The sequence below is a fragment of the Micromesistius poutassou genome, assembly GCF_964030765.1.
Source record: "Micromesistius poutassou genome assembly, chromosome: 18".
Lineage (NCBI taxonomy): Eukaryota > Metazoa > Chordata > Actinopteri > Gadiformes > Gadidae > Micromesistius > Micromesistius poutassou.
In genome coordinates, this window is record NC_140288.1 from 3,702,937 (window position 1) to 3,727,449 (window position 24,513).

At 47.1% G+C, this 24,513-nt stretch overlaps 1 protein-coding gene across 5 annotated transcripts in view; it reads left to right on the forward strand.

Moving 5' to 3' along the window:
* The window catches only part of ptpn13 (protein tyrosine phosphatase non-receptor type 13), a 62,412-nt gene extending 38,208 nt beyond the window's left edge, over positions 1-24,204 (forward strand). Inside the window, exons 17-50 of one of the 5 annotated variants that reach the window (XM_084483129.1) lie at positions 205-387; positions 770-932; positions 1,735-2,254; positions 2,992-3,098; positions 4,035-4,094; positions 4,507-4,596; positions 4,756-4,863; positions 5,253-5,486; positions 5,962-6,521; positions 7,238-7,375; positions 8,381-8,474; positions 9,064-9,149; positions 9,669-9,822; positions 11,499-11,716; positions 11,846-11,944; positions 12,435-12,865; positions 13,302-13,458; positions 13,786-13,941; positions 14,353-14,524; positions 15,130-15,340; positions 15,759-15,847; positions 15,981-16,042; positions 16,521-16,676; positions 17,518-17,683; positions 18,203-18,277; positions 18,825-18,931; positions 19,306-19,361; positions 19,787-19,878; positions 20,576-20,724; positions 21,317-21,407; positions 21,903-22,240; positions 22,755-22,970; positions 23,356-23,418; positions 23,540-24,204. In XM_084483129.1, coding sequence (XP_084339255.1) covers positions 205-387; positions 770-932; positions 1,735-2,254; positions 2,992-3,098; positions 4,035-4,094; positions 4,507-4,596; positions 4,756-4,863; positions 5,253-5,486; positions 5,962-6,521; positions 7,238-7,375; positions 8,381-8,474; positions 9,064-9,149; positions 9,669-9,822; positions 11,499-11,716; positions 11,846-11,944; positions 12,435-12,865; positions 13,302-13,458; positions 13,786-13,941; positions 14,353-14,524; positions 15,130-15,340; positions 15,759-15,847; positions 15,981-16,042; positions 16,521-16,676; positions 17,518-17,683; positions 18,203-18,277; positions 18,825-18,931; positions 19,306-19,361; positions 19,787-19,878; positions 20,576-20,724; positions 21,317-21,407; positions 21,903-22,240; positions 22,755-22,970; positions 23,356-23,418; positions 23,540-23,617 — 5,679 coding nt within the window. In that variant the 3' untranslated portion in view covers positions 23,618-24,204. The remainder of the gene's footprint in view (positions 1-204; positions 388-769; positions 933-1,734; positions 2,255-2,991; positions 3,099-4,034; positions 4,095-4,506; positions 4,597-4,755; positions 4,864-5,252; positions 5,487-5,961; positions 6,522-7,237; positions 7,376-8,380; positions 8,475-9,063; positions 9,150-9,668; positions 9,823-11,498; positions 11,717-11,845; positions 11,945-12,434; positions 12,866-13,301; positions 13,459-13,785; positions 13,942-14,352; positions 14,525-15,129; positions 15,341-15,758; positions 15,848-15,980; positions 16,043-16,520; positions 16,677-17,517; positions 17,684-18,202; positions 18,278-18,824; positions 18,932-19,305; positions 19,362-19,786; positions 19,879-20,575; positions 20,725-21,316; positions 21,408-21,902; positions 22,241-22,754; positions 22,971-23,355; positions 23,419-23,539) is intronic. The other 4 variants (XM_084483130.1, XM_084483131.1, XM_084483132.1 and 1 more) reach the window with 4 other exon arrangements.
* Positions 24,205-24,513: the final 309 nt, after the last annotated feature.

The following is a 24,513-nucleotide window of genomic DNA, read 5'->3' on the forward strand; positions in this document are numbered from 1 at the left end:
AAAAATTTGTGTTGAAAAAATTAACCCAGATCACTCATCTGCCATAATTTATTTGAATTAATTTATTTTGAAATACTTTCTCTGCAAAATGTAAGTATGCGATTAATTTAGATGAATTAATCACAGAGCCTGTATTTAATTGGATACATTTTTTTAATCGCTTGACAGCCCTAGTAATAACACGGTCGTTCCTTTGTGCTGCAGGTGAGCCAGCGGCTGACGGAGTACGGGGTCCACTTCCACCGCGTGCTCCCGGAGAAGCGCTCCCAGACGGGCATCATGCTGGGCGTCTACTCCAAGGGGGCGCTCATCTTCGAGGTGCTCAACGCCAACCGGACCCCCGTGCTGCGGTTCCCCTGGAGGGACACCAAGAAGATCTCCTTCACGGTGCGTGTGGGCTTAATGATGTTCACTGAAAATAGATGGGAAATGTCTAGGAAGTCTAAATAATTATACATATACAAATATTCTGAAATATGTATATAATTAAATTGTAAAACAAATGTATGTAGCATTTTATTAAATACAATTTTATATTTCATATTATAATACATAAATACATATATTTTGTCTTAATTATAAATTATATATAAAAAAAAATAGTGTGTATATATAATAATTCAAAGAAAAATACATGTAGTAATAATAATAATACCTATTTTGTTTTCGGTGTCACTTTATAATTCTACCAACAAGCCTCATGAATGACGGGTCATTGGGTGATTCTGAAATGCCATCCTCATCTTTATTTCCCCCTTCATGTCTGCAGAAGAAGAAGATTTGCCTCCAGAACATGTCTGACGGCATCAAGCACTTGTTCCAGACGGACAGCAACAAGACCTGCCAGTACCTGCTGCAGCTGTGCTCAGACCAGCACAAGTTCCACCTGCAGATGAAGGCCCGCCAGAACAACCAGGAGCTGCAGGAACTGGGTATGAGAGAGGGGCATGTGACGTGAAGGGGCCATTGTTGTTGCTTCAGTTCATACATTCACAGAGCTGGGGAAACTATGACTTAGAAGTTACGGTAACACTTTATTTGAAGGTGTCTACATAAGAGTGACATGACACTGTCATAACTACGACATGACACTGTCATAAACGTTATGAACATGTTATAAACGTATATGACTAGTTCATGAGTGTCATGTCATAGTTATGACATGTTCATAACGTTTATGACAAGTCCATGACAGTGTCATGTCATAGTTATGACAGTGTCATGACACTCTTATGTAGACACCTTCAAATAAAGTAACCAAAGTTACTAATTAGAATATAACATCAGTATTGACTGACGATGGGAATCAGTCAAACTTAATTAAAGTGCCAAAACAGTTTGTTTTAAAAGCCATTATCCAAAATGATACCATCATTTAGAAAAAACGTAAAATCCAATTTTACTGTCAGTCTCTAGTTTGTCGTTCTGGTTCTGTTCTTTTTGTTCTTCACCTCACAAAAGATATGGCTTCCACTGTTAAATGTTTTAGTTCTTGTTGGGTTGTTTCGCAAGTGCAACGTGACTTGTTATCACTGTTCATTACTTGTTATCACTGTTCATTACTTGTTATCACTGTTCATTACTTGTTATCACTGTTCATTACTTGTTATCACTGTTCATTACTTGTTATCACTGTTCATTACTTAGTTATCACTATGAATCATTACATGTCATAGCTATTCATAAGACAAAGGGGGCTCCTCTGACTCTGCCTCCCATCCCTCCCGTGTCCAGAGAACAGCCCCCTGGCCAGCATGCAGTACCCCCTGGACCCCCACGGGGAGCCCCTGGGCCGGGCGGGCAGCCCTGGCAGCCTGACCCCCAGCGGCTCCACGCGCTCCGACCCCGAGCTCTTCAAGAGGATGTCCTACTCGGAGGCGGCGCTCCACAAGGCCCTCTCGGGCCAGCTCACCCCGCAGGACGAGCCCCCGATCTTCCCCGGCTTCGTCCCGGCCTCCTCCTCCTCCACCACCACCCCCTCCTCCTCGGCGATGCACGCCAACCCCCGTCTGATGAGCCGCTCGCACCACAACCTGGGCCAGGTGCCCGAGTCCCCGGAGCACCGCGCCGCCGCCGCCGCCCTGGGGCTGGCTGGTGGCGGTGGTGGTGGTGGGATGTTCGGCTCACACGGAGGTCTGGGCCCACCGCTGTACCAGCTGCAGCAGAAGCAGAAGCCGTCGTACCAGCAGCATCAGCGCACCAGCTCAGACACAGACTCCATGTCCTACTCTGGGACGCCGCACCAGCAGGACAAGTGAGTGGATGAGGCCGTGTGGATTGGTACTGTTGGTGGACGTGGAGAGGATGAAGGGATGAAAAGAAAGACAACTGATTTTTTACATAACATTATTTATTAATTTTATTATATGTGTATTTATTACCACACTTAGGGTTAAAATGTCATCCTGATTGATCAATAGCTTTCCAGGGGTCTGCGTTATTTCCAATAGCGGCACACCCCTGCCTGTTCACCATTCCCAATCAATGGCCGACATATCCGACATTGAAACAAACAACTGTCGGATTCAACTACCGACCAGATGTTTCCTTGACAATGCAAAGACAGTACGCCGGAGGCGGCGCGTTACAGATGAAAGGAGCTTATGTATAATCATCGTTTGTAACTGTGGAATAAGCGGAATAAACCATTCACCGTTTATTCCTTTCAAATTTATCCAATGCCTAGAGGCTCCTGCCCACTAGAAAAGTAGTACAGCAGTACCCACTAGACAACTACAGGTCCGGATCACCGCTTGCGTCTGGGTCGGTGCTCCTCATCATGCACCCGGGAACACGCAGGGGGTGTCCACACACGAACGCACAAAAATCCCGCGGGAACACGTTGCCTCACGTAGACGGGAATGAGGTGCACCTGGCCGGGGTTACGTTATCCAGCGAATAATTAATGAACGGGCCGGCGCTTGTGAAACCACCACCACACCCTGACACGCACAAGAAACCTGCTTTCTCTTGTTTTTCCCCCCCCCCCAGAGTGTTTGGCCCCGCCCCCACCAGCAGCAGCCCTCTCTGGAACGCCGGAAGGTTCCAGAAGGAACGCGAATCGACAGATGACACCGCGGGCCAGGCTTATGTTGTAGGTAAGGACCTGTTGAGCTGGCCAGGTAGCGTGTGGTGTGGTGCGAACAGTGTGACTGCGTTCATACGGTCCCACGCTCGATTCTGGAACAAAAATCATAATCACGATTATTTTGGTCAATATTGAAATCTCGATTATTCAAACGGTTGTTTTTGAGTTTGAAAACATGACACATTTATTCATAACTCCTCACCAAAAAAAACACTTTGTAAATGAGAACTTTGAAATTTCCCCTTTTAAAAAAATACACAAAATGGTCAAATAGAAAATTATTTCCAGATATGTATCCAGCTGTTCTGCAATTTCTGTAAAGAAAGAAAAGAAAAAAAATCGTTTCAATTTGATTATATTAGTTTGGTGATCGTTTCACGCTAAAATCGAAATCGCGATCAAAATTTGATTGATCGCCCAGCCCTACACCCTGTCTGAGCTAAGGGGCTTCTGCTGTTGTGGATTTAGCCACAGGCAGCTGCACTGCTGGGGGCCCTCAGTAAATAATTCAGCTTTTTGTTCCTCCGCAAGTCAACCGACACCAGCCTGCTTGTGTAGTGGTGTAGTGCAGTGTGTAGTGAACACTTTGATGTGGAAGGAGATAATACTGTCATGGTGGGCAAATGTTGCATAAATGATTGTTTTATTTTGAATAAAACATATTTTTTATTTTTTATTAAAAACAATATAATACATTAATCACTTAAATTAAATATCAAGTATATTTAAATTACAATGACACACAAGGGAACATGTTATTTCAGTGACAGTTCTGTGAGGGCTATTCTTGACTGTATGTTAACGTACAGACAGTTAAAACACAGTGTATCACGTTTGCCCAATCAGTCCCCATCTCTGCATAATGAGAGGGCTAGAGAAGCAGGGTGATGGCAGTAGTTGGTTGTGTGAGTAGTCCTGATGAGGCTCCTGTTCGTTCTGTCTCCAGGTGTCGGAATGCACGGCTCCTCTGACCAGCCTTCAACCCCAGCCTCTGTAACACTTAACGGTACGTCTGCACGCTCCCGTCCTCACTCCTGAATACCGCTCTCTCAACTCTTCAGACACACCCATTTCCCAAATCTAGTCTATCGGAAAGCCTATTATAGATTTATATACATATAAAGACACTTTTAAACCATATTTGTTTTGTCTCAAGGCGAATTTGCCTTATTTATTCCATGGTGAATATATTGGGATTTATTTAACTAAATATTTCGAGGTAAACTTTCACACTTAGTCATGTTTTTTTTTTTTCCCCTCTCTGCAGTAACTTGACTAACAGAGTTAAGAGAAGCAACTGCTGTTTCCCGATTTGGACGATATATATATACATAGGAGCTCTGTCCTCTCCTAGATCCAATATACATTAATTAGTTCTTACTTGGTGTTTTATGTCTGTAATATCCTCCTTCGCACAGAACCCCTCAAGAAGAAGCTCAGTGCCCTGCCATCGCCCGAGAGAGAGATCAAAACGGTCAACCTGAAGAAAGACGTTAAATACGGCCTGGGTAAATCCTCGTGCTCGTAGTTTAATGAGAACTCTAGCTCTTGGTGTCGAGGTCCACAACACCTCCGGTTGCTGTTGTTGACCTTGTTGTTGTTGTTTGAACGTGTGTGTGTGTGTGTGTGTGTGTGTGTGTGTGTGTGTGTGTGTGTGTTTTGTGTAGGCTTCCAGATCTCGGGGGGAGAGGACTCTGGTCGTATGGACCTGGGCACCATCGTCAGCGCCATCACCCCAGGAGGGCCGGCGGACCTCAACAGCTGTCTTAAACCCGGTACTTAACTCCTAGTCTATGAATTAATTAGGATTCATTTGGACTACATTAGGTCATGCAGCAGAGGCACTCAAATCTAAAGTGACATGCAAGTGAGGCTTAGTACAATCACAATGGGAGAAGCGACAAAATAAGTGTTGCACAGCCAAATGTGAACAGAAGCAGCTTAAATCAGAAACAAAGTATTGTTTTTGATGAATTTATGTATCATTGTGTACTGTTTACATCTCAGAGGAGCACAGACTTTGCTCAACTCAACAGAGCGCATCCTTCTAAACTCAACTTAAGAGAGAACTGAAACAAACTACCCTACTAGCTACTATATATCGCCCCAACATCAAGTTATCAGTCATATTGATGTGTGTGTGCGTGCGTGCGTGTCCGTCCAGGCGACCGGCTGCTCTCGGTGAACAACGTGAGCCTGGAGGGCCTCCCGTGCTCCGCCGCCGTGGACGTCCTGCAGAGCGCCCCGGATGACATCACGCTGGTGGTGTCCCAGCCCAAGGAGAGCCTCTACCAAGGTACAGCGGAGGGCACGGCGCGGTACTGTTCGGTACTGAAGCAGAGCGGAGACATGTTCGGGTCCGCCCGTATTTATGCAAGCCATTCGTTATCAGTTGAAGGTCGAAACCCTTTTTGTTGGTTTTTGTCATGAACACGGTCATCATATTCCTTCCTTCGAATTGCCGCCATAAAATATATTTGTTTACGACAATGAGTCACACCATGGCCTCATCCTTATTCCCAAGCTATTCTAATACAGGAGCCTCCGTTCTGTCCAACAAGCCTGTTTTAATCAATGTTATAAACCTTAACCTTTATAAATGTAACACAGTAACCATCTCTCTTATCCTCACTTCGTATGTTGGAGCAGAATCCGTCTTCTACTGTTAACTAGTTTTTATTAATTTTGTCATTGAATACTTCTTTACAAAACTACTTCCAGTGGATTCATATAAAGGTTGTTCAGGGGCAGGTAGGGCTTCCTCAGGTAGGGGTTAGATGGGCAGGTTAGAGGTCTGTAGCCCCTACACTATCCTGCCCCCCTTTACAATACCATCACTGTTATCCTAATATTCCTATGTTTATTTTCTCCAGGATCAACCGCGGGCTATGGCGCCTACCAGGCCGTGCCGTCGGTCAAAGTTCCCTCCTCCCTCCAGAGGCAGGAACTCGACCTCGACTCTTCCTCGGAGGAACTCGTCGACGCAGAGAGCCCCCGGCCACACCCGCGCTCCCACACCGCCGCCGCCGCCGCCGCCGCCGCCCACACCCCCACCCCACCTCCATCCTCCTCCTCCCCCCTCCGCCACAACACCAGCCTGAGCTCCCAGGACTCCAGGGCCAGCAGCACCAACGCCGCCCATTTCCCTACGAAGCCCACCACGCCCAACGGAATCCTCCAGAAGCTGGGGAAGTTGGAAGCGGCGGCGGCGGCGGCGAACGTCGCCTTTGACCAATCGTACCCCAACAAGCAGAGTAAAGCGGAACCCGGTGGTGCCGTGGTCCCGGAGGACCTGCCGCCCGCCCTCCCGCCCAAAACCAGGAAGGCCAAAGTCCCCGAGGTGCCCAAGGTGACGGAGCACTCGGACTGGGGGGACTCGGACATGGACGAGGACACCTGCTCTAGTGGTCCCGAGAAACACGGGCTGGGAAAGGTGTGTTCCCCGAGCGTGTCTGCCGAGAGGTCGTTTGTTTAGAGCTCCCTCGGTTGCCTAGAGACAATGCACCGTGTTTGTCCGTTCCGGAGTCCGATATATATATATCGCGCACGTTCACAGCCGGTTGGAGGAACCGTCGGTAACTCTAAAGTCTGAGCGGGAAGGAGCGTTCACGTCACCGCTCAGTTCTCCATGTCGGAGCTTTCCGAACTTCCCGAACTGTCCCGATATCTCGTACTTGGATCAAGATGGCGCAAAATAAACAATTTCTCAGTCGTTTTTCTAAATAGCTTGTATTTAATGTTGTCTAATGTTCAACCGATATTTGTCTCCCATTTGCATCGGTGCGTGAACGCTATGGTGTGATGTCTATCTGTGCATACGTACACTATACATACACATGTATACTGTAAGTGCCAGATGACTACCATACACTATTCTACAACTCTGGCATTACATGCGTTCAACCATCTTTCCGATGCTTGACATGACTACCGTGATGTGCTTGTCATTGCATTCCGGATGCCAATACAAGTGAACTCCCCCCCGCCCCTGCCCCAGCCCCCCCCCCCCCCCCCCCCTCTCCCAAACTGCAGCAGTACAGTACAGTACCGCGTGCCGCATGCTATAACCCTCCACCCCTTTCTTCCCACGTCTCTCCCTCTGCATGTCCCGGCCTGTGATGTGGTTTCCCCTGTTCTGTGTGTTCGCAGGACGCGTACGGCAGTGCAGAGCACTTAAGTGGTAAAGGCCCAGGGGTCAGTAGTCTCCTCCCGGGAGATCTATTTGACGTTGAGCTGTCCAAACAGGACAGCGGCCTGGGCATAAGTGTCACGGTACTGTTCGGCAAGGTTTTCACCCTCTTCGTTTTTTTCCTCCCACCCCCTTCCCTTCCTCTCTCACTGTTTTGACTGTCATGCGCTGCTGCTGTTGTTGCTGCTGCTGCTGCTGCTGCTGCATGGTGGGCTCTCTATTGGCTCTCTCTCGGCTCTCTACCGGCTCTTTATTGGCTGGTGCACCTGGTGTGAGGCGGGGCTTGTTGTCAGGGTGGTGGGAGCTTACTGTGGCCGAATGTGTTTTTTTGTTTTTCTACGTCTGAATCTGAATCTCTTGTGCATGTCGTTTGTTTCTTTGGGTTTGGGGGGGGGGGATGGTTTTACTGAAAAACCGACCGTAGAGATGGCCCTCTGGTGTTTGTGTCTTTAGTGGTGGATTCATTGAATCTGTGCAGTGTTAATGATGTTCACACATGTGGATTTGATTCTATTGCCTCGGAGAGCTGAGCTTCTCAAATGAGTAGTTATCATTGTTAATATTGTAATTTGTAGTGATAATAGAATCATTAGAGTAACCATTTCATCCAGCCATATATATTTTTTTAAACCTTACGAGCATTAGCTGGATGATGCATGTGAATAGCTAGGGGAGGCAATTTGGAGAAACCAGGCAGAGTAAGCTAGATTCTGTATTGAAGTATCAAACTGAAAAGAGGAAGTGGAAGACTCTTGTCATGCACAGTGCGCACAGGTAGCTGGGTAGTTGGGTAGGTAGACAGGCAGGTCAGCCATCAGCAATCATTACATTTTGGACGAATCAAATCATTTGAAGGGCTTATTATTTTTTTTTTTAATTGTCAGCATTGGATGTATAGATAGCTTTCGGCATGTAAAGAGAATTTCAACAAATAGGACCAAAATGCTTGTAAAATACATAGCCTACCCTAGCTTTAACCTCAGTCATCGAGTCGCATCACAGTCATCCAGGTTGTCCCCGCCCCCTCCCCAGCCCAATCAAATACAACCTCCTATACTGTGCTCCCTTTGATTGGCCTAAACTCTGTGTCTGTCTCCTCTTAGGGCGGGGTCAACACGACTGTCCGTCACGGGGGAATCTATATCAAAGCCATCATACCAAATGGAGCCGCAGAGCTGGATGGAAGAATACAGAAAGGTATGGAAAAGAGTAGTGTTGTATATCCATAGAAATGTACTAGAATATGATGGTTTGATTGAATACATTTAGGCAAGGCAAGTGTACATTTACAACACAAATTATATACATTTGGGTTAGGGTATTGGGCTCATGTATTTACAAAGTAAATACAACAAATAAACAGCAAGAGAAAAACAAAATATGATTTAAAAAAAAAAATGTGCCTTTTAATTTAAATGTATCCTAATATAAATCACATATAGCTTATCAAATTAGGTTTTTGTTAAAAAAAAAAACAATGCCTGTGGGTAAATTCCATAAAATGTAATGACGTGAAATTGAGCATCATAAATAAAAACAACTTGAGCTAATATCAAATGCATTCCCATAACCATCTTTTTTAAGACATATTTTTATATATTTTATTTATATAGGATTTGATTTCCATATTGTTTCTATGTTATTGAATGATGGTCATACAACCATATATGCTACATGAATGTTTGTTTTTGTTTATATTGTCTGTGTATGAATAAAGGGTGTTATTGCTGTGTTGTCTGTGTGTTGTGTGTATGGTTGCCTGACGGTGTTTCCTCGCCCTGACCAGGTGACCGTGTGGTTGCAGTGAACGGAAAAAGCTTGGAGGGGGCCACGCACGCCCAGGCAGTGGAGGCCCTCAGAGACACTAAAAAGGTCAGACACACACACACACACACACACACACACACACACACACACACACACACACACACACACACACACACACACACACACATCAACGTACATTAACGTACATAAAATATGCATCACTATACCCCACCAATAGACCAGGGGAACCAGGGTTCTTCTGTAAAGGTCCCATGACATGCCACGAGGTGTGGTGTGATTAGCCGTTACAAGCCGTTTGGGATATCTACCCCTTATGACATCACAAGTGGGCGTGTCCACCTAGATGTGTGACGGATGGATCAAGAGCAACGTTTGCTACAGTCCCACTGGGGCAGGCTGCTAGACTGATCTATCATCTATCCAGCAGCACGTCTAGGTGGACACGCCCTCTTGTGATGTCATAAGGGGCAGATTTCCAAAACGGCTTGTGACGGCGAATCACACTCACACCTGGAGTCACGGCACCTTTAACTACACTTCAGCTGGACAGTGCATATTGACCGCGTTATTCATTTTATTATTCTTTTCTTTACGTCTCTTCAGAGCGTGCACTTGCTGCTGGAGAAGGGCCAGCCGCCGACAGACAGTGTGCACGCCCCTCTCACGCCGCGCTGCACGCCCCCCAAGAACCGCGACCGCGCCCCGGCCAAGACCGCCCCAGCCAAGACCGCCCCGCCGTACGGTTTCGTCACCGACGGTAAGACCCCCCGGGGCCGCACCGCCGCGTCACACGTTGCATCATGTTATACTAGGCCTGGGCGATATGGCTGAAAGACGTGTCACGATATAACTCGATCATATTGACCGATATCGATAACTATTGATCGTTTGAATGACCTAAAGAGACTAGGAATTACCATGCTGGGTTTAAACACTTCTGTTTAACACTTAATATGACCTTCCACTGTTCTTCATTGATAAATACTCCAATGTCGATATACAACAATGAAAAACACTCAAATATTGTAAATTTAAAAAAGTATGGAACTGTGTTTGTGTAACAAGTCCAGCTGCTAGATCCGGTGGTCCAGTCTCTTATCGATATATATTGAACATGAACGTTTTATATTGATATTGATGAAAAGTCTATCACGATACGATCATTTATTGTTTTATTGCCCAGGCCTACGTTATACAGCCGACGCTTTTCATGCAAGTGACTGCAATGCAAATGAGTGCATTGAACCCTCAAGAATCATCATGCGAGTACATGAACTGAATCAAACATGCAGACAGCTTCAAGTGCTACGTTTTAAGAAACAAGGGAATTTATTCATTTATTTTAATTCATTTAATTTTCAGATGTGAACACATGAGTTTTCACTCTGAGGTGGACGCTGTGTAGGGTTTCTGCTGTCCTGATGTCAGGTGGGGACGTTGCAGAGCCAGGACAACACTCCTGGCTGTGTTGAGCAGCAGCTGAGCCCCTCGTAGTGAGGGAGTAGCGGGCCCTTTGGCAAGACTCGACGTGGAGGGGACTAGTGGCTGGGTTTTGGTTGGGTTGGGTTTTGTGGACCTCTGGTAGTCGTCATTTTTGATATGTTTTGGGTCTTCTTGGTTCTGAAGTCGCTCTGGATGAACGCGTTCGACAGGGCTTTCGCCGCCTTAAAAACATTTTAATAAACATAATTCAATATCATTGTCTGTGATACTGATATCTCCATAGATCAAGATCCATTACTTCTATCAACTCTTCTTCTGTTCCGTGTTACTTACATTCCAGATTTCAGCTCTAACCCTAACCCTAGCATTGTGGAGGACTGTCTACTTGTGATGACCTTTCACAGTTTGAACCTTTCTGTGTCGTATGTTAGTGCAGCTTGGGCGAACGGCTACTTGAACAGATTTCGGGGTCAAAATGTCTTCCAAATTTGCCCAAAAAAACATAAAGTTACATAAAGTTGATGAACTTCCAAGCAGGGGTTTTTATTATTTTTATATGGAGAACCGCTCCTCTTAGGTCAGCCAGCATAATTCAAAAGAAGTCGATTTGATTTCCGCCGGCGGAGACCGACAAAGTCCTTCACCGACAAACCTTTTTTTCATACTTGATGAAGTTTCGGTTTGGTCACTGAAAAGTAAAACAGGAAATCTGATCAAAATAAATCACGCTCCATGGGCATTTCTGACTAATCCCACACAACCTTCACCTTACCGTCACCTGTGGAGACTTTGGGAAGTCAAAAAATCTCGGAAAGGTCAAGAAGCTCCAAAAAAAAAGAAGTTGAGCGAGGTATAACTTGTTCCTCTCTCCACAACCACATCATTTACATTCTCGCAAGCTCCGCACGCGGTACGCTGACGGCCCTAACACTCCCCCCCCTCCCCCTCTCTCTCTCTCTCTCTCTCTCTCTCTCTTTCCCCCCCCCCCAGACAACGTGTTCGACGTCTGCCTGCTGAAGAACACGTCGGGCCTGGGCTTCAGCTTCAGCCGTGAGGACCGCGTCCCGGGCGAGGCCCCCGGCGCCTCCAGCATGGTCCGGGTCAAGAAGCTGTTCCCGGGGCAACCGGCGGCGGAGAGCGGCCGCGTCAACGTGGGCGACGTCATCCTGCGCGTCAACAAGACCTCCCTCAAGGGGCTCTCCCAGCACGTACGTGTTTGCTGCGTAGTCCCCCCCCCCCCCCCCCTCCACAGGAAGTGATGGTTCTCTGGTCTGATTGGTCAAATCGTCTGCAGTGCTTGATTGTAAGTGTGTGTTTGTTTATGTGTGTGTGTGTAGGAGGTGATCTCTGCTCTGCGGGGGGCTGGCCAGGAGGTGGTGCTGCAGCTCTGTAGGCCTGAACCGGGGCTTCTACCGGACATGGACACCTCCCTCTTGGTATACAACCTCAGTTTATCACACTAGTGTTTACATGCAGAGGCTCTACCTACAGGACCCTTCACTCTGTGTGCAGTACAGTAGTAGTAGTAGTGCTTTAAGGCTCTAGCGTTACTTTCCATAAAGACGCCCACCTACTATTTTATGTATTTAATTGATTGTATTTTAAATGTTATTTTCATCTTATTTTTTTATGAAATTATTTTTGTTAAGAGCCATTCAAACTGTTTTATTATGACTGCTAGTATTAGTACCACATTTTAATTCATAACCCGTTCCCGATTCAACCCCTCTCTCACTGTCTCACTCTCTCTCTATCTCTCACTGTCTCACTCTCTCTCTCTCTCCCACTCTCTCTCTATCTCTCACTGTCTCACTCTCTCACTCTCTCTCTCTCTCTCACTCACTCACTCACTCACTCACTCACTCACTCACTCACTCACTCACTCTCTCACTCTCTCACTCACACTCTCTCACTCTCTGTTCCCAGACGCCCAAACCCTCCCCCCGCAAGGAGCTGTCCCTCCCCAAGGCCCAGCCCAGCCCCAGGCTGGCCCGCACGCCCTCCCCCGGCCAGGGGGAGCCCTCAGGGGGGCTGGGCCCCGTGCAGGAGGCCCTGGAGCGGCTGCTGCAGCACAAGAACCCGGCGAGGCGCAACAGCTACAGCGACAGCACGGAGGAGGGGGTGGAGGAGGAGGAGGAGGAGGAGGAGGATGAGGAGGATGAGGAGGAGGAGAAAGCCTTCAGCCCTGAGCGCAGCCGGCTGGAGGGCTGGGACAACAGCATCTACAAGACCCCCAGCGGTGGCCTGGGGGGCAGCAGGGGACGCTTCGAGAGCCCCGGGCCCCTGGACGACAGCACCCACTCGGCCTTCTACTCCCCTAACCTGTCCATGGAGAGGTCCAGTCTGTCCAGCCGCAGGTAGGTGTGTGTGTGTGTGTGTGTGTGTGTGTGTGTGTGTGTGTGTGTGTGTGTGTGTGTGTGTGTGTGTGTGTGTGTGTGTGTGTGTGTGTGTGTGTGTGTGTGTGTGTGTGTGTGTGTGTGTTTTAAGAGCTGATGTGAAGTCATTGAATAAAACAAGAATTGATTTAAACCTATTTCAAACAATTTAACTTGTTACTGTTCAAGTTTGTACGAAGAAATATATTTTAGCCCATCCGCAAGCGATGATCCTAATCTGATAATCCATCGCTGCTATTTTAATAGAGATGACCCCAGAATGTTCTGGAATGTTAATCCATTGACAAAACGTATGATCAGTTTGCCGAGGTTGTTCCAGTAATCTACCGCTCATGGATTAAGAAGCGATTAAAGCAGGCACCGTTTTCTGACTCTTTACTCTCTGCCTCCCAAACAGGGTTCACTCCCCTCTGTCTGCTGAGCTGGACCCCCCCACTCAGCCCATGATGTCCTCCCCCACCTCCCCCAGCCCCGACCCCCTGCCTCCCCCGCTCCCCTTACCCCTGAACCTCACCATGCCCGGGAACGGACAGGACATGGACGAGCTCGTCCCGGTAAGAACCAGACCGAATGAGCACCGCCTTCCAGAAAAGGGATAAATATAAAGTGCATTAAAGGCGTTTTAAGGCTCTTGTTGTATTTGAATTGTATGTTGAGGTTACCACACACTTTGTTGAAATGCTTTTAATACTTTTTGAAATTTAACTAATATATTAAAACTAGATTTGACCCGGTTTTCTTTATTTTTTTGAAGATTGTGCCGCTGAAATTGTTGAAGTAACTTACCTGACCTGTAGGTTAGTTTTGGGTTAAAGCGGCTGTATTTCCTTCTTCGCTGTGACCTCCTGACCGGTGAGGGTGCTGTGTGTGTCCTCCGCCAGGAGGTGGAGCTCAAGGTGTCCCTGGTGAAGTCGGAGAAGGGCAGCCTGGGCTTCACCCTGACCAAGGGCAACGACCAGGGCTGCTACATCCACGACATCGTCCAGGACCCCGCCCGAGGGGACGGACGGCTGCGATCTGGAGACCGCATGATCACCGTAATGACGTGCTCACTCTCTCACTCTCTCACTCTCTCACTCACTCACTCACTCTTATCAGCCCTTTTTTGAATATTCAAACTTAGATTCTTATCACCCATTTCCCTTAACCAGTGCTCCCTTAACCAGTACCTCAATTTATTTATTAGTTATTGCTATTATAGTTATTGTGATGGATTTTACTGGTTGTAGACTAACCACCAAAGTGGCCTTGGCGTATTTTCGTATACATGTAATTTCTAGGACCATGTATGGGCCTTCAGTCCTCTTGCTCTGTGACGCCAAACTGGGATCGAACCCACTACCCTTTTCCAACTGCCTAGACCGTACACTATGGTCCCTTCCCTTCCTGTGAACACGTGACTCTTCCTGACGTTCCCGTGTTGAGACCCGGTGTTCCGGTGGTTCCAGGTGAACAACACGGACGTGTCCGGCATGGGGCACACGGAGGTGGTGAACCTGGTGCGGGCCGCCCCGGCCGTGGTGGACCTCATGGTGGGCCGGGTCCTGGAGGCCCCCAAGGGCCGCATCGAGGCCCACCTGCTGCCGGACATCTGCTTCAGCGGCGACACGGAGACGCTCGGTGAGGGGGACGGTCTAGACCTCACTTTGAAAACACGTGTCAGGGATAGCCGTCAACAAACTGAGGTTTTCATTTTACAGAAGAGTGGGTGTGAAATAAACACAAACACATACGTAGATATTTGTATCGTTGGTTTATTTCTTCTGGATGTGCTTTTGAGTTGTCCTTGCTTTGTGAAGGACTTCCCTAAAATGACTCATTGATGTTACGCAAATTGTACAGCTGCCAGACTTGGATTGACAAAGAAACAATGTTTCTTTACTCTAGAGATACTTAATAAACACGTGTAGTTCCCCATTCCGCGACCGGTTAGTCGTGTTTACCCCAGCGAGATGGTAATCAGTCAGCAGGCCACCATGGGAAAATGGCAGTGTGTTGTGCGTGCGACAGCTTATGGTTTCGTTTTTCACAGGGCTGGTGTCTTTTTTTTCTTGCGCGCCTACGATATTTCCGAGTCATTAATTGTGACGCCCTTGAAACCATTTTGCGACGTCGTCTAAACGCGGCGCGAATCTCGGGGAAAAGGTCGGTGAGAATCTTGCGGCGTCCGCCGTCTCCTCCCCCCCCCCCCCCCGGTCAAATGTCTGCGTCCCCTCCACCCCCAGGCCTGGTGCTGGACGGGGGCAGCGACAGCCCGTACGGCGTGCTGTTCGTCAGGGAGCTGCTGCCGGGGACCCTGGCCTCGTCGGAGGGCAGCCTGCGGCCCCTGGACCTGGTGCACTACATCAACGGGGCCCCCGTCCAGGAGCTGACGCTGAGCGAGAGCCGCAGACTGATGGAGCTGAAGCCCAGCGAGCTGACGCTCAAGGCCACCAGGTGAGGCCCTCCCTCTGGCCCCACAAGAGAGGGTGCCGGGCTGGAGACCCGCCAGACTCCCCCAGAGAGCTGACTCACCACAGTTTGATTTGTTTTTCGTAAAACATTTTTTTAACTTCTTTGACCAAAAAAAATATATTTTACCACAGTTTTTTTTTTTTTTTTTGCTTTATTCTAATATTTTTTTACTTTTAACTTTCCTTCATTAAGATTTTTCTCTTGATAAAATGTTCTACTACTACTACTGAATTTTTGTTTGTACTTTTTACATTTTATACTTCATTACTTTTTATGCTTTGGCTGTGCTCGTAACTTGGCACTTTAGTTTTTGCTGACTTGGTTGTTTTTGAGCCAGATCTGTAGGATAGATTGAGGCGTCGTCATGTGTTTAACACTGGCTCTGTTCTCCATCTTAAAGGGACGGGAAGGCGGTTTCTCCTGGGCTTCAGAAAAGCGTTTCCTTTCTCAACAACAACGTGAGCCCCAACGTCTCCAACAGCATGAACGGTATGTTGAAATTGAATCTAAATTAATGTACATTATATGTAAACTGTTATGAAAGGCTTTTATTTTTTTAATATAATTTCCTGTTTACGATGCAGTTATTTTATGTAGTATTTTGTGGTGACATGTTCAAAAGGTTTTCTGCAAGGGAGTGACCATAGTGAAGAAGACCGCCTGTCAACACTTTGTCCTATAGAGGTGAATGCCAACTTAAATTGTTGAAATGTTCCAATATTTTCTGGGTCCAATGTGTGGGATGGTATTTGTAGCATGCAGTGTCTATAACACTAGATTAATGGCCTTATTTGCATAATTTGTGTCTACCTGAGGCTTTACAAGAATAAACTTCTTAATCGTTTTTTCTAATAGCTTCTAATCATTACAATTTGATTTTAAAACAATATCTTTCATAATGGATAATGGATTGCCGAATACCTAAAGCCTTCTTGAATAAAACACAATTGTAAATCATAAAGTGCTCATAATGTCTTAAATGACAGCTCTATAATTGAACAGTACAACTATATCTGTAAAAATAATTAGAATGCTTTTAAAGCATTTCAGTTTATGTTCTTTGGCCTTTATGTACATTTTCTATCTAAAACATTTGTCTGTCAACCCTTTCTTTGGTCTGTTGATCTGTCGGAGCACCATGATCACACGGCTTCTCTTCCAGGAGGAGATCATCAGGCTGCAGTTGGACAAGCCCCCAGAGGGGGGCCTGGGCTTCTCCGTGATTGGAGGAGAGAGGGGCATCTTTGTTAAGTCCGTCACCCCGGGGGGCGAGGCAGACGCCTCGGCCAAGCTCCGGGTGGGAGACCGACTGCTACGAGTAGGTTATGTTCACATGGCAGGCTATTGGTGCCTTCACGTGCTGTGGAAAATATGGTAAATACCAACGTCGTGAAAATTGCCCTCACGTCGTAATTTCCACTAGAGAGCTCGTCGAATATTTTGATACACGAGCTGACGAGATGAGATAACCTTTGACCTTTTCAACAATAACAGGATCAGGATCTGTGGGTCCGTCATCATTTCACTATGACAACAAAAGCACTTGACCACAACGCACTCGTCATTTCCAGTTACACAAATGGAAAGGATCATCTTTTCCAGAGCACGTGAAGGCAGCATTTAGGTAGAGGTATTGGTTGGTGTGCTGTATGAGGATAATGTAGCGGCTCCAAGTCGAAGAGTCCCGGGTTCGAAATTGAATAACTTCAGTCTCGCCTTTCAATTTGTATTTGGGGAAGAAGGTGTCTGGATTATGCTGTAGCAGAATAACAAAAAGAAACAAACATGGTATAAATAACCGCTAATGCAAACTGTGCATTTTATTTATTAAGTAAGTAATTCTGGGACTTTTGCCTGTGTGGATGTGAAATAGGTCTTAAATTGTATGCATACTGGCCTTAAAGGGGACTTAAAAAGTTTTTAATAGGACTTGTGGAAACCCGCAGAAACCCTGTATGTAACGTATTGTTCATTGTATTAATCTATAATTCACTATATAAAAAATGGACGGTTGGACGCAAAAAAACGGATGCTTCCAAAACAGCCTTACTATGCCGTGCCATATAGATGGCCCCAGTGGGAATCGTACCCCCTTTACCCTGGCTGTTGAAGTCCCGCTCCACCCTGGTCGAGCCTCATCCTGTGCGGTGTGTCTCCAGGTGAACGAGGAGCTGATGACGGGCGTGTCCCACACCAAGGCGGTGACCACCATCCGCCGGGCCAAGGGCCTGGTGCAGCTGGTGGTGAGCCGGCCCCCGGAGCACAACGCCAGCCCCTACCTCAGCTACCTGCCCATCACCTCGGACAAGTGCAACGGCAACGCAGGTATGACGGGGGGAGGACACCCTAACACAACAAGCTGGGGATGAAAGAGATGGAATGGGTTACATTAGCCTGGCTATTGCCAGCCCAAGCTTAATTGTAGATTGCACGTTGGTCCGGGGAAGCTGCTGTCACTTTCTTCAGCACAAGAGGGCGTGATCAACGGGCAGAGTTAAATTGACTCTGTACGCAATTGGCTGCTTGCCGTCGCTTCCTTGTCGTCATTGTGTTAAACCAGCCAATAGCGCGCCAGGGGGGAAAAGCCAACTTGGTGATTGGCTCCCGCAAAAACTTATCGAAACTAGAAAGACATGTATTGCTCTTCTCCGGACCCTTCTGCGGGTGCGAACTCAAACCGCCGGCAGAATGGGCGGGGCGACCCAGTCTAGGGTTACATGGTGGAGTTATGGATTGATCCTGGACCAAATCTGGACTTGGATGCACAAAGTATAAATAGTCATGGCATTCATCATTAGGAATTTATATATTTATATAAATGTATAAAATATGTTTGTTCTTCAGATGTGAGTGAAGACAGTGGAGTCAAGACCAAGATGGGCACCCCGCGAGATGGCCTGCCCTCCATACCCCCAATAGGTAGATCTACTGTACTGTTCTAACCCGCCCCTACTGTCCTAGTTATAGTTACAGAACTGTACTGTACCACCTGGTACTAATAAATAGAAACTCTTCCAGATTGCTTAACAGAAAAATCTAACCCTAACTCAACATATTTTGGATGAATAGTGAGGAAGTGAGTGACATATAAGTGCTATAGATGGATCCTGGTCCAACTCTCGCCTTGTACGGACATACGGACATCACTATAATCTGTGAATTTGAACTCAAACCGCCCTCTATGGGTTAACACGTGCTATTGCACGAGTCACCGGTTATTTGCGGTTTTTGGTTACCAGGTAACGTCAAGCAAACATTCTGGCTACACCACCCTTCCCCCCCGCCCTCCTAGATCTGACTGCATCCAGTGAAGACAGCAGAAGGCTGTAGAGCAATATAGCCCCACCCTACACTAATAAAGGTCTACCAGACGTAGGCTAAAACACATTCTTTTTCTAAAGCGACAGTAGGCGGGGACGAGGTCGGGTTTGGTTTCCCCTTTAACGTCGATATCTCCCGTCCACAGACTACGACGTGGGCGGGGCCGGGGGCCGGAGGGGCAGCGAGCAGACCACCGAGCTGTCGGAGGACACGGACTGCGACGGCTCCTCTCTACCTGAGGACTCGCCTGAGGTACGCCTCTGAACCGCCACGTCTCCGACTCGGAGACGGCCCGCTGCGGGTCTGGTCCATCTCATGGAGCGCAGACGTCTTCAGGACGTCTGGATGTGCATTGCTGCCATGGTGCTGCTGTCATTTCTAAAGTTTCTAAAGTCCTTTTTGTGGTTTTCCTAGTCGTTAAAATGAGCCTGTACTCACAATGCGAAAACTCAGCTTCTCATTTTCATTCAATGGGATTAACCACACAGCAGCCACACACACGCCCAGTAGACCATACTTCTACAGCGGATGAAGTTCCCCTCATCTATACTTTATTGTCGTTGCCGTTTTGGGATTTTCGAAATTTGACTCCGCACTGACCCGGGCTTCTTTGCGCCGCGTTGCAGGGCTCCCGGAAAGTGGACTGGAAAGAGGAGAGTGTGGACGACTTGTTGAACGAGAAGTAAGAAGATTTGCTATTTTCTTACCGTTACATTCGGAGGTTGTACTCTTAGGCCGATGCTCATTGGATGGTGTCTCTGTGCTAACTTCCTGTCCGTCTTTGCGGTTCGCACGCCCCTCCCCCCTTCCTACCTCTCTACACTTTCCCTCTGATTGTCGGCCAAACCGATACAAATGTTGGTCTTACATGACTCCTTTCACTTTTTACTGCCGTCTTTCTATTCGTATTTATTTTCTTTCAACGGGATTCCAGACAACAAACATTGCGTTTACTTCAGAGCGAAGGGACTGCGAGACCGACGTTACTGACCAAACACCATCTCGGCGACGGCTGTCAGAATATACTCAACCGTTATTTTATACTAATTAATACTTAATAAATACAGAAGCGCCTTTAACCACGCCGTGTGTTGCCGTTGCCCCCAGCTACCTGCAGATGAGCGCCGGGCAGCCCGAGGAGGACGCCATCACGTGGGGCAGCGACGAGCTTCCCATGGAGGACATGAGCCGGCCGGACGGTGAGCGCTGCGTAGCGATTGGTCGTCAGATATTCAAGGACCAATCACAAATGAGTCAGGCCCGTTCTCAAGAAGCGGCTTATGGATTGATTGTTGTATCATCCTTATCGGTTCACGGGGGCAAATTGATAAACATACGGAGGATGTGGGTTCGGCAAGTGGCCGTTTGAGAACAGGAGAATATAGTTTGCTGATTATTTTTCATTTGATTGCTTCGTAGGGAACTGGGATTAAAGAGTTTTTTCTCGATTCTAAAAGTCAGTTTGAATTTAATGTTGTTTTAACCTCTGTATTACTGTAAGAGGTTGATAGAGGTTCATGGTTTGGATTTAGATAACTTCAAAAGACTAAATTGGATATTATGTATTGTGTTATTGATGTTATGTATTTATGTGGAATTTATAGTTAGAGAAGCCACTGAAAAGGTGTTCTTTCCCAATTGAGTCTTTTGAAGTTATCTAAATCCAAACAATGAACGCCTATCAACCTCTGTATTACTAAAAGAGGTTGATAGGCGTTTATTATTTAGATTTAGATCACTTCAAAAGACTCAATTGGCAAAGGACACAACCTTTTCAGTGGCTTCTCTAACTATAAACTCCACATAAAAACATAACTATCCAATGTATTTCAACATCAGCCAGCGCTTGTCTCCCGTATGTTGACCCCCCCATTCCACCGACCGTGTCCCCCCCAGACGGGCCCATCATCAGCGAGGACGAGTTGACCTCGCTGCCCCTGGTCAAGGTGGTCCCGGACGGCCAGTACACAGGCACCAGGCTCAACGCCGTGGTCCGCATGATGAGGGGGCTGCTGGAGCAGAAGGTCCCCCTGCAGGAGTTTGAGGTACTCATCACACGTCCATAAAATCACCCCTCATTAACCTTGATTGTGGTGGTGGTGGTGGTGCAGATGGTGATGATGATGATGGTGGTGGTAGTGGTGGTGGGGGTGATAGTGATGTGGTGGTGGTGCAGGTGGTGATGTTGGTGGTGGTGGTGATGATGATGGTGGTGGTGGTGGTGGTGGGGGTGATAGTGATGTGGTGGTGGTGCAGGTGGTGATGTTGATGGTGGTGGTGATGATGATGATGGTGGTGGGGATGGTGGTGGGGGTGATGATGATGATGGTGGTGATGATGGTGGTGGTGGTGGTGATGATGGGGGTGGTGGTGGGGGTGATAGTGGTGGTGGTGATGATGATGATGATGGTGGTGGTGGTGGGGGTGATAGTGGTGGTGATGATGATGATGATGGGGGTGGTGATGATGATGGTGGTGGTGATGATGGTGGTGGTGGGGGTGATAGTGGTGGTGATGATGATGATGGGGGTGGTGATGATGATGGTGGTGGTGGTGATGATGATGGTGGTGGTGATGGTGGTGATGGTGGTGGTGATGGTCGACAGAGATGACATTTATCTTTTGTTCCCGTCCCAGAATCTCCAGAACCTTCAGCCGCTGGACGACTGCTTGATAGGTCAAACCAAGGAGAACAAGAAGAAGAACCGCTACAAGAACATCGTTCCATGTGAGGCCATTTGAATTAAACCTCGAGGGGAAGATAATAAAATAATATATATTATTATTAAAGGTGAATATCAGGTGTGAGTGTGATTAGCCGTTACAAGCCATTTTGAAAATCGGCCTCTTCTGACATCACAAGTGGGCGTGTCCCCCTAGATGTGTGCTGGATAGATCCGTCTACCAGCCTACCCAGTGGACTGTGGCAAGCGTTGCTCATCTATCCATCATACGTCTAGGGGGACACGCCCACTTGTGATGTCACAAGAGGCCGATTTTCAAAACGGCTTGTAACGGCCAATCACACTCACACCTGGTGGTGTAATATGTCACCTTTTTAATAAATATTATATATATTATATGTTATGAAATTCTTCTTTTATTTGATAGCTTTATACCAATATTTACATTTTTACATCGGTACATACTTGTATTTATTTCACCGTTGGCAGAATGTGTATCTGCAACCTGATCTATTTGTGTTGTGTCTTCTGTTCCCCAGTCGACACGACGCGAGTCACCCTGGGCCCGGACGGCGGCTACATCAACGCCAACTTCATCACCATGGCGGTGAAGGACGAGAGCTACCCCTTCATCGCCTGCCAGGGCCCGCTGCCCACCACGCTGGGCGACTTCTGGCAGATGGTGTGGGAGCAGAAGGCCAACGTCATCGCCATGATGACCCAGGAGGTGGAGGGCGGCAAGGTCAAGTGCCAGCGGTACTGGCCGGACACGCCCGGCACCTCGGAGATGGTGGACGAGAGGCTGCAGGTCACGCTGGTGAAGGACCAGTACCTGGAGAACTTTGTCATCCGCTTCATCGAGGTCAAAGACATGCAGGTGCGCCCGGGATGCCCGTGCTCCTTTTTATCCATGACCCCGCCCCTGAACACTGATTTACCCCGGGACTCTGACTTTCTCACTATATTCAGTTCACTCAATCACTATATTCTGTTTAGTCCACATCAATGTGTGTCCACAATTGTATGTTTACTATTTATAGTAGTAAAAATAGTATAGTAGTAGTAGAGACTATATCTCTCTATAATAGTTGACTGTAATTTACTTAGAGCAGACACTTTCATCCAAAGCGACGTAAAGGGAGTTCCTTCCAAACGTTTGCTGAAGGAGCATGTGGGGGTTAGGCGTCATACACAGGGATGGCTCTAGGTCATAGACATTGGGGTGTCGAACCCAGAGATTTTTCGGCTCGGGAGCTGAGTCCCTAACCCCTAGCCTCTCCTGCTATGCTCCTATCCCTTCCTCCTCCTCCTCCTCGTCTCTGTGTACTTCAACCATCGATTCAGGAGGTTCCAATAAATAAATCCTTTTGCGAAACCCTTTTATCCCCCAGACCAACGAGACCCAGCGGGTCACCCACCTCAACTACACGGGCTGGCCCGACCACGGCACGCCCTCGCAGCCCTCCCAGCTGCTCACCTTCATCTCCTACATGAGACACATCCACCAGTCGGGCCCCGTCGTCACGCACTGCAGCGCGGGCATCGGTCGCTCTGGGACTCTGATCTGCATCGACGTGGTGCTGGGACTCATCAGCAAGGACACGGACGTAAGTCACACACCGGCGTCTCGGGGTGGCGGGGGGGGGGGGGGGTCGTTCTGAAAATCGGCGACGCTGCTGTGAAGATTCACTGTTTTTTAACTGCAGCCGTTGTTTTAGTTTGAAAATTATTTGGAAAATGTGTGTGAAGGATGTATAAAAGTCAATCCCACCACCTGACTCAGATCAACAGTTGTTTGTTTTTCTGGCTTCAGTGAAAATAGTTCCACTGTGCACGTTCAACTGTTTGTGCAGTTCAAGGTCCCATGACATGCCACCAGGTGTGGTGGGATTAGCCATTTACAACGGCTAATCACACCACACCTGGTGGCATGTCATGGGACCGTTAATTGACTCTGAAAGATGGCACGCTAACAAACAATCTGTCTTTCAGTTTGACATTTCAGACGTCGTGAGGAACATGAGGCTTCAACGACAAGGAATGGTCCAAACAGAGGTGACCTTTCAACCGTTTTTTATTTTTTTTTTAACTGACGACACCCAGTGTGCACGTATAACACCGTTAAACGCTCCCAACTCTCCGTGCTCACCACCGCCCTTCTCTCTCTCTTCCACAGGAACAATATATTTTCTGCTATCAGGTGATTTTATACGTGCTCAGATGTCTTCAAGCGGAGGAGAAGCTTTCAGGATAGCATAGAGACCTTCTACCTGCCGCACCGTGTACAGAACATTCCTTCGCCCCCCTCCACTCACGTTTCCCCGCGAGAAAGCAGAGACACAAACATGGCGGGACGGTTGACAGAGGCAGATACGGCCAAAACTACAGTGCAACATTTTTAAAGCCTTTAATGCGTTCGTTTAGGTTTAGCGTAAATACTAGAGTCAAATCTATATTTGTATGTTTTCTTACCTGGCTGCTACTTCCTCTCGATGCATTCATGAGAACGGACGATTGTATGTTTTTATCTTTTTATTGTCACCCACAAGAGAACATTAATGTTTTCTTTCCGGAATACTTGGATATCATGAAATAGTTATGAGAGCGATGAATGAATACATATTTTATGTGGAACAAAATTATACTTTTGTGCATTTTTAATCTTATTTCGATGCTGGAATTTGTCTTGACAGAATACTATGACAGTATTTGCTTTGTAAATCTTATTATACAGTAATTGCCGACTGCCTGCGGTGATGATATTAAATGTGTACATATTCATCTCATGAAAATTAAACTGTGGATATGTTTTGAATGTAATTTTATAAAGGGTTGATAATTTACATGTGTCCATGTCATTGCAGTGCTCAGCTTACACACACAGTATGTATGAGGATTAGGCCCGTCTTGTGTAAATAGTAAATGCGATTGATGTATTCATTAATGTATACTGACCTGATATCGACTCCTAAATAGCTGGGATTACTGTACTTACTGATGCAACCTTTGTTTACAAATGTCTAAATCACTTCACTGAGATAACGATTTGGGAATAGCATTATTGCAGCCACTGAAAAGGTCAAACGTGTATCAAAACAAAAATACAACCCTAGTAACCCCTCTAGCAAAGTACACATAGATAAAATACAT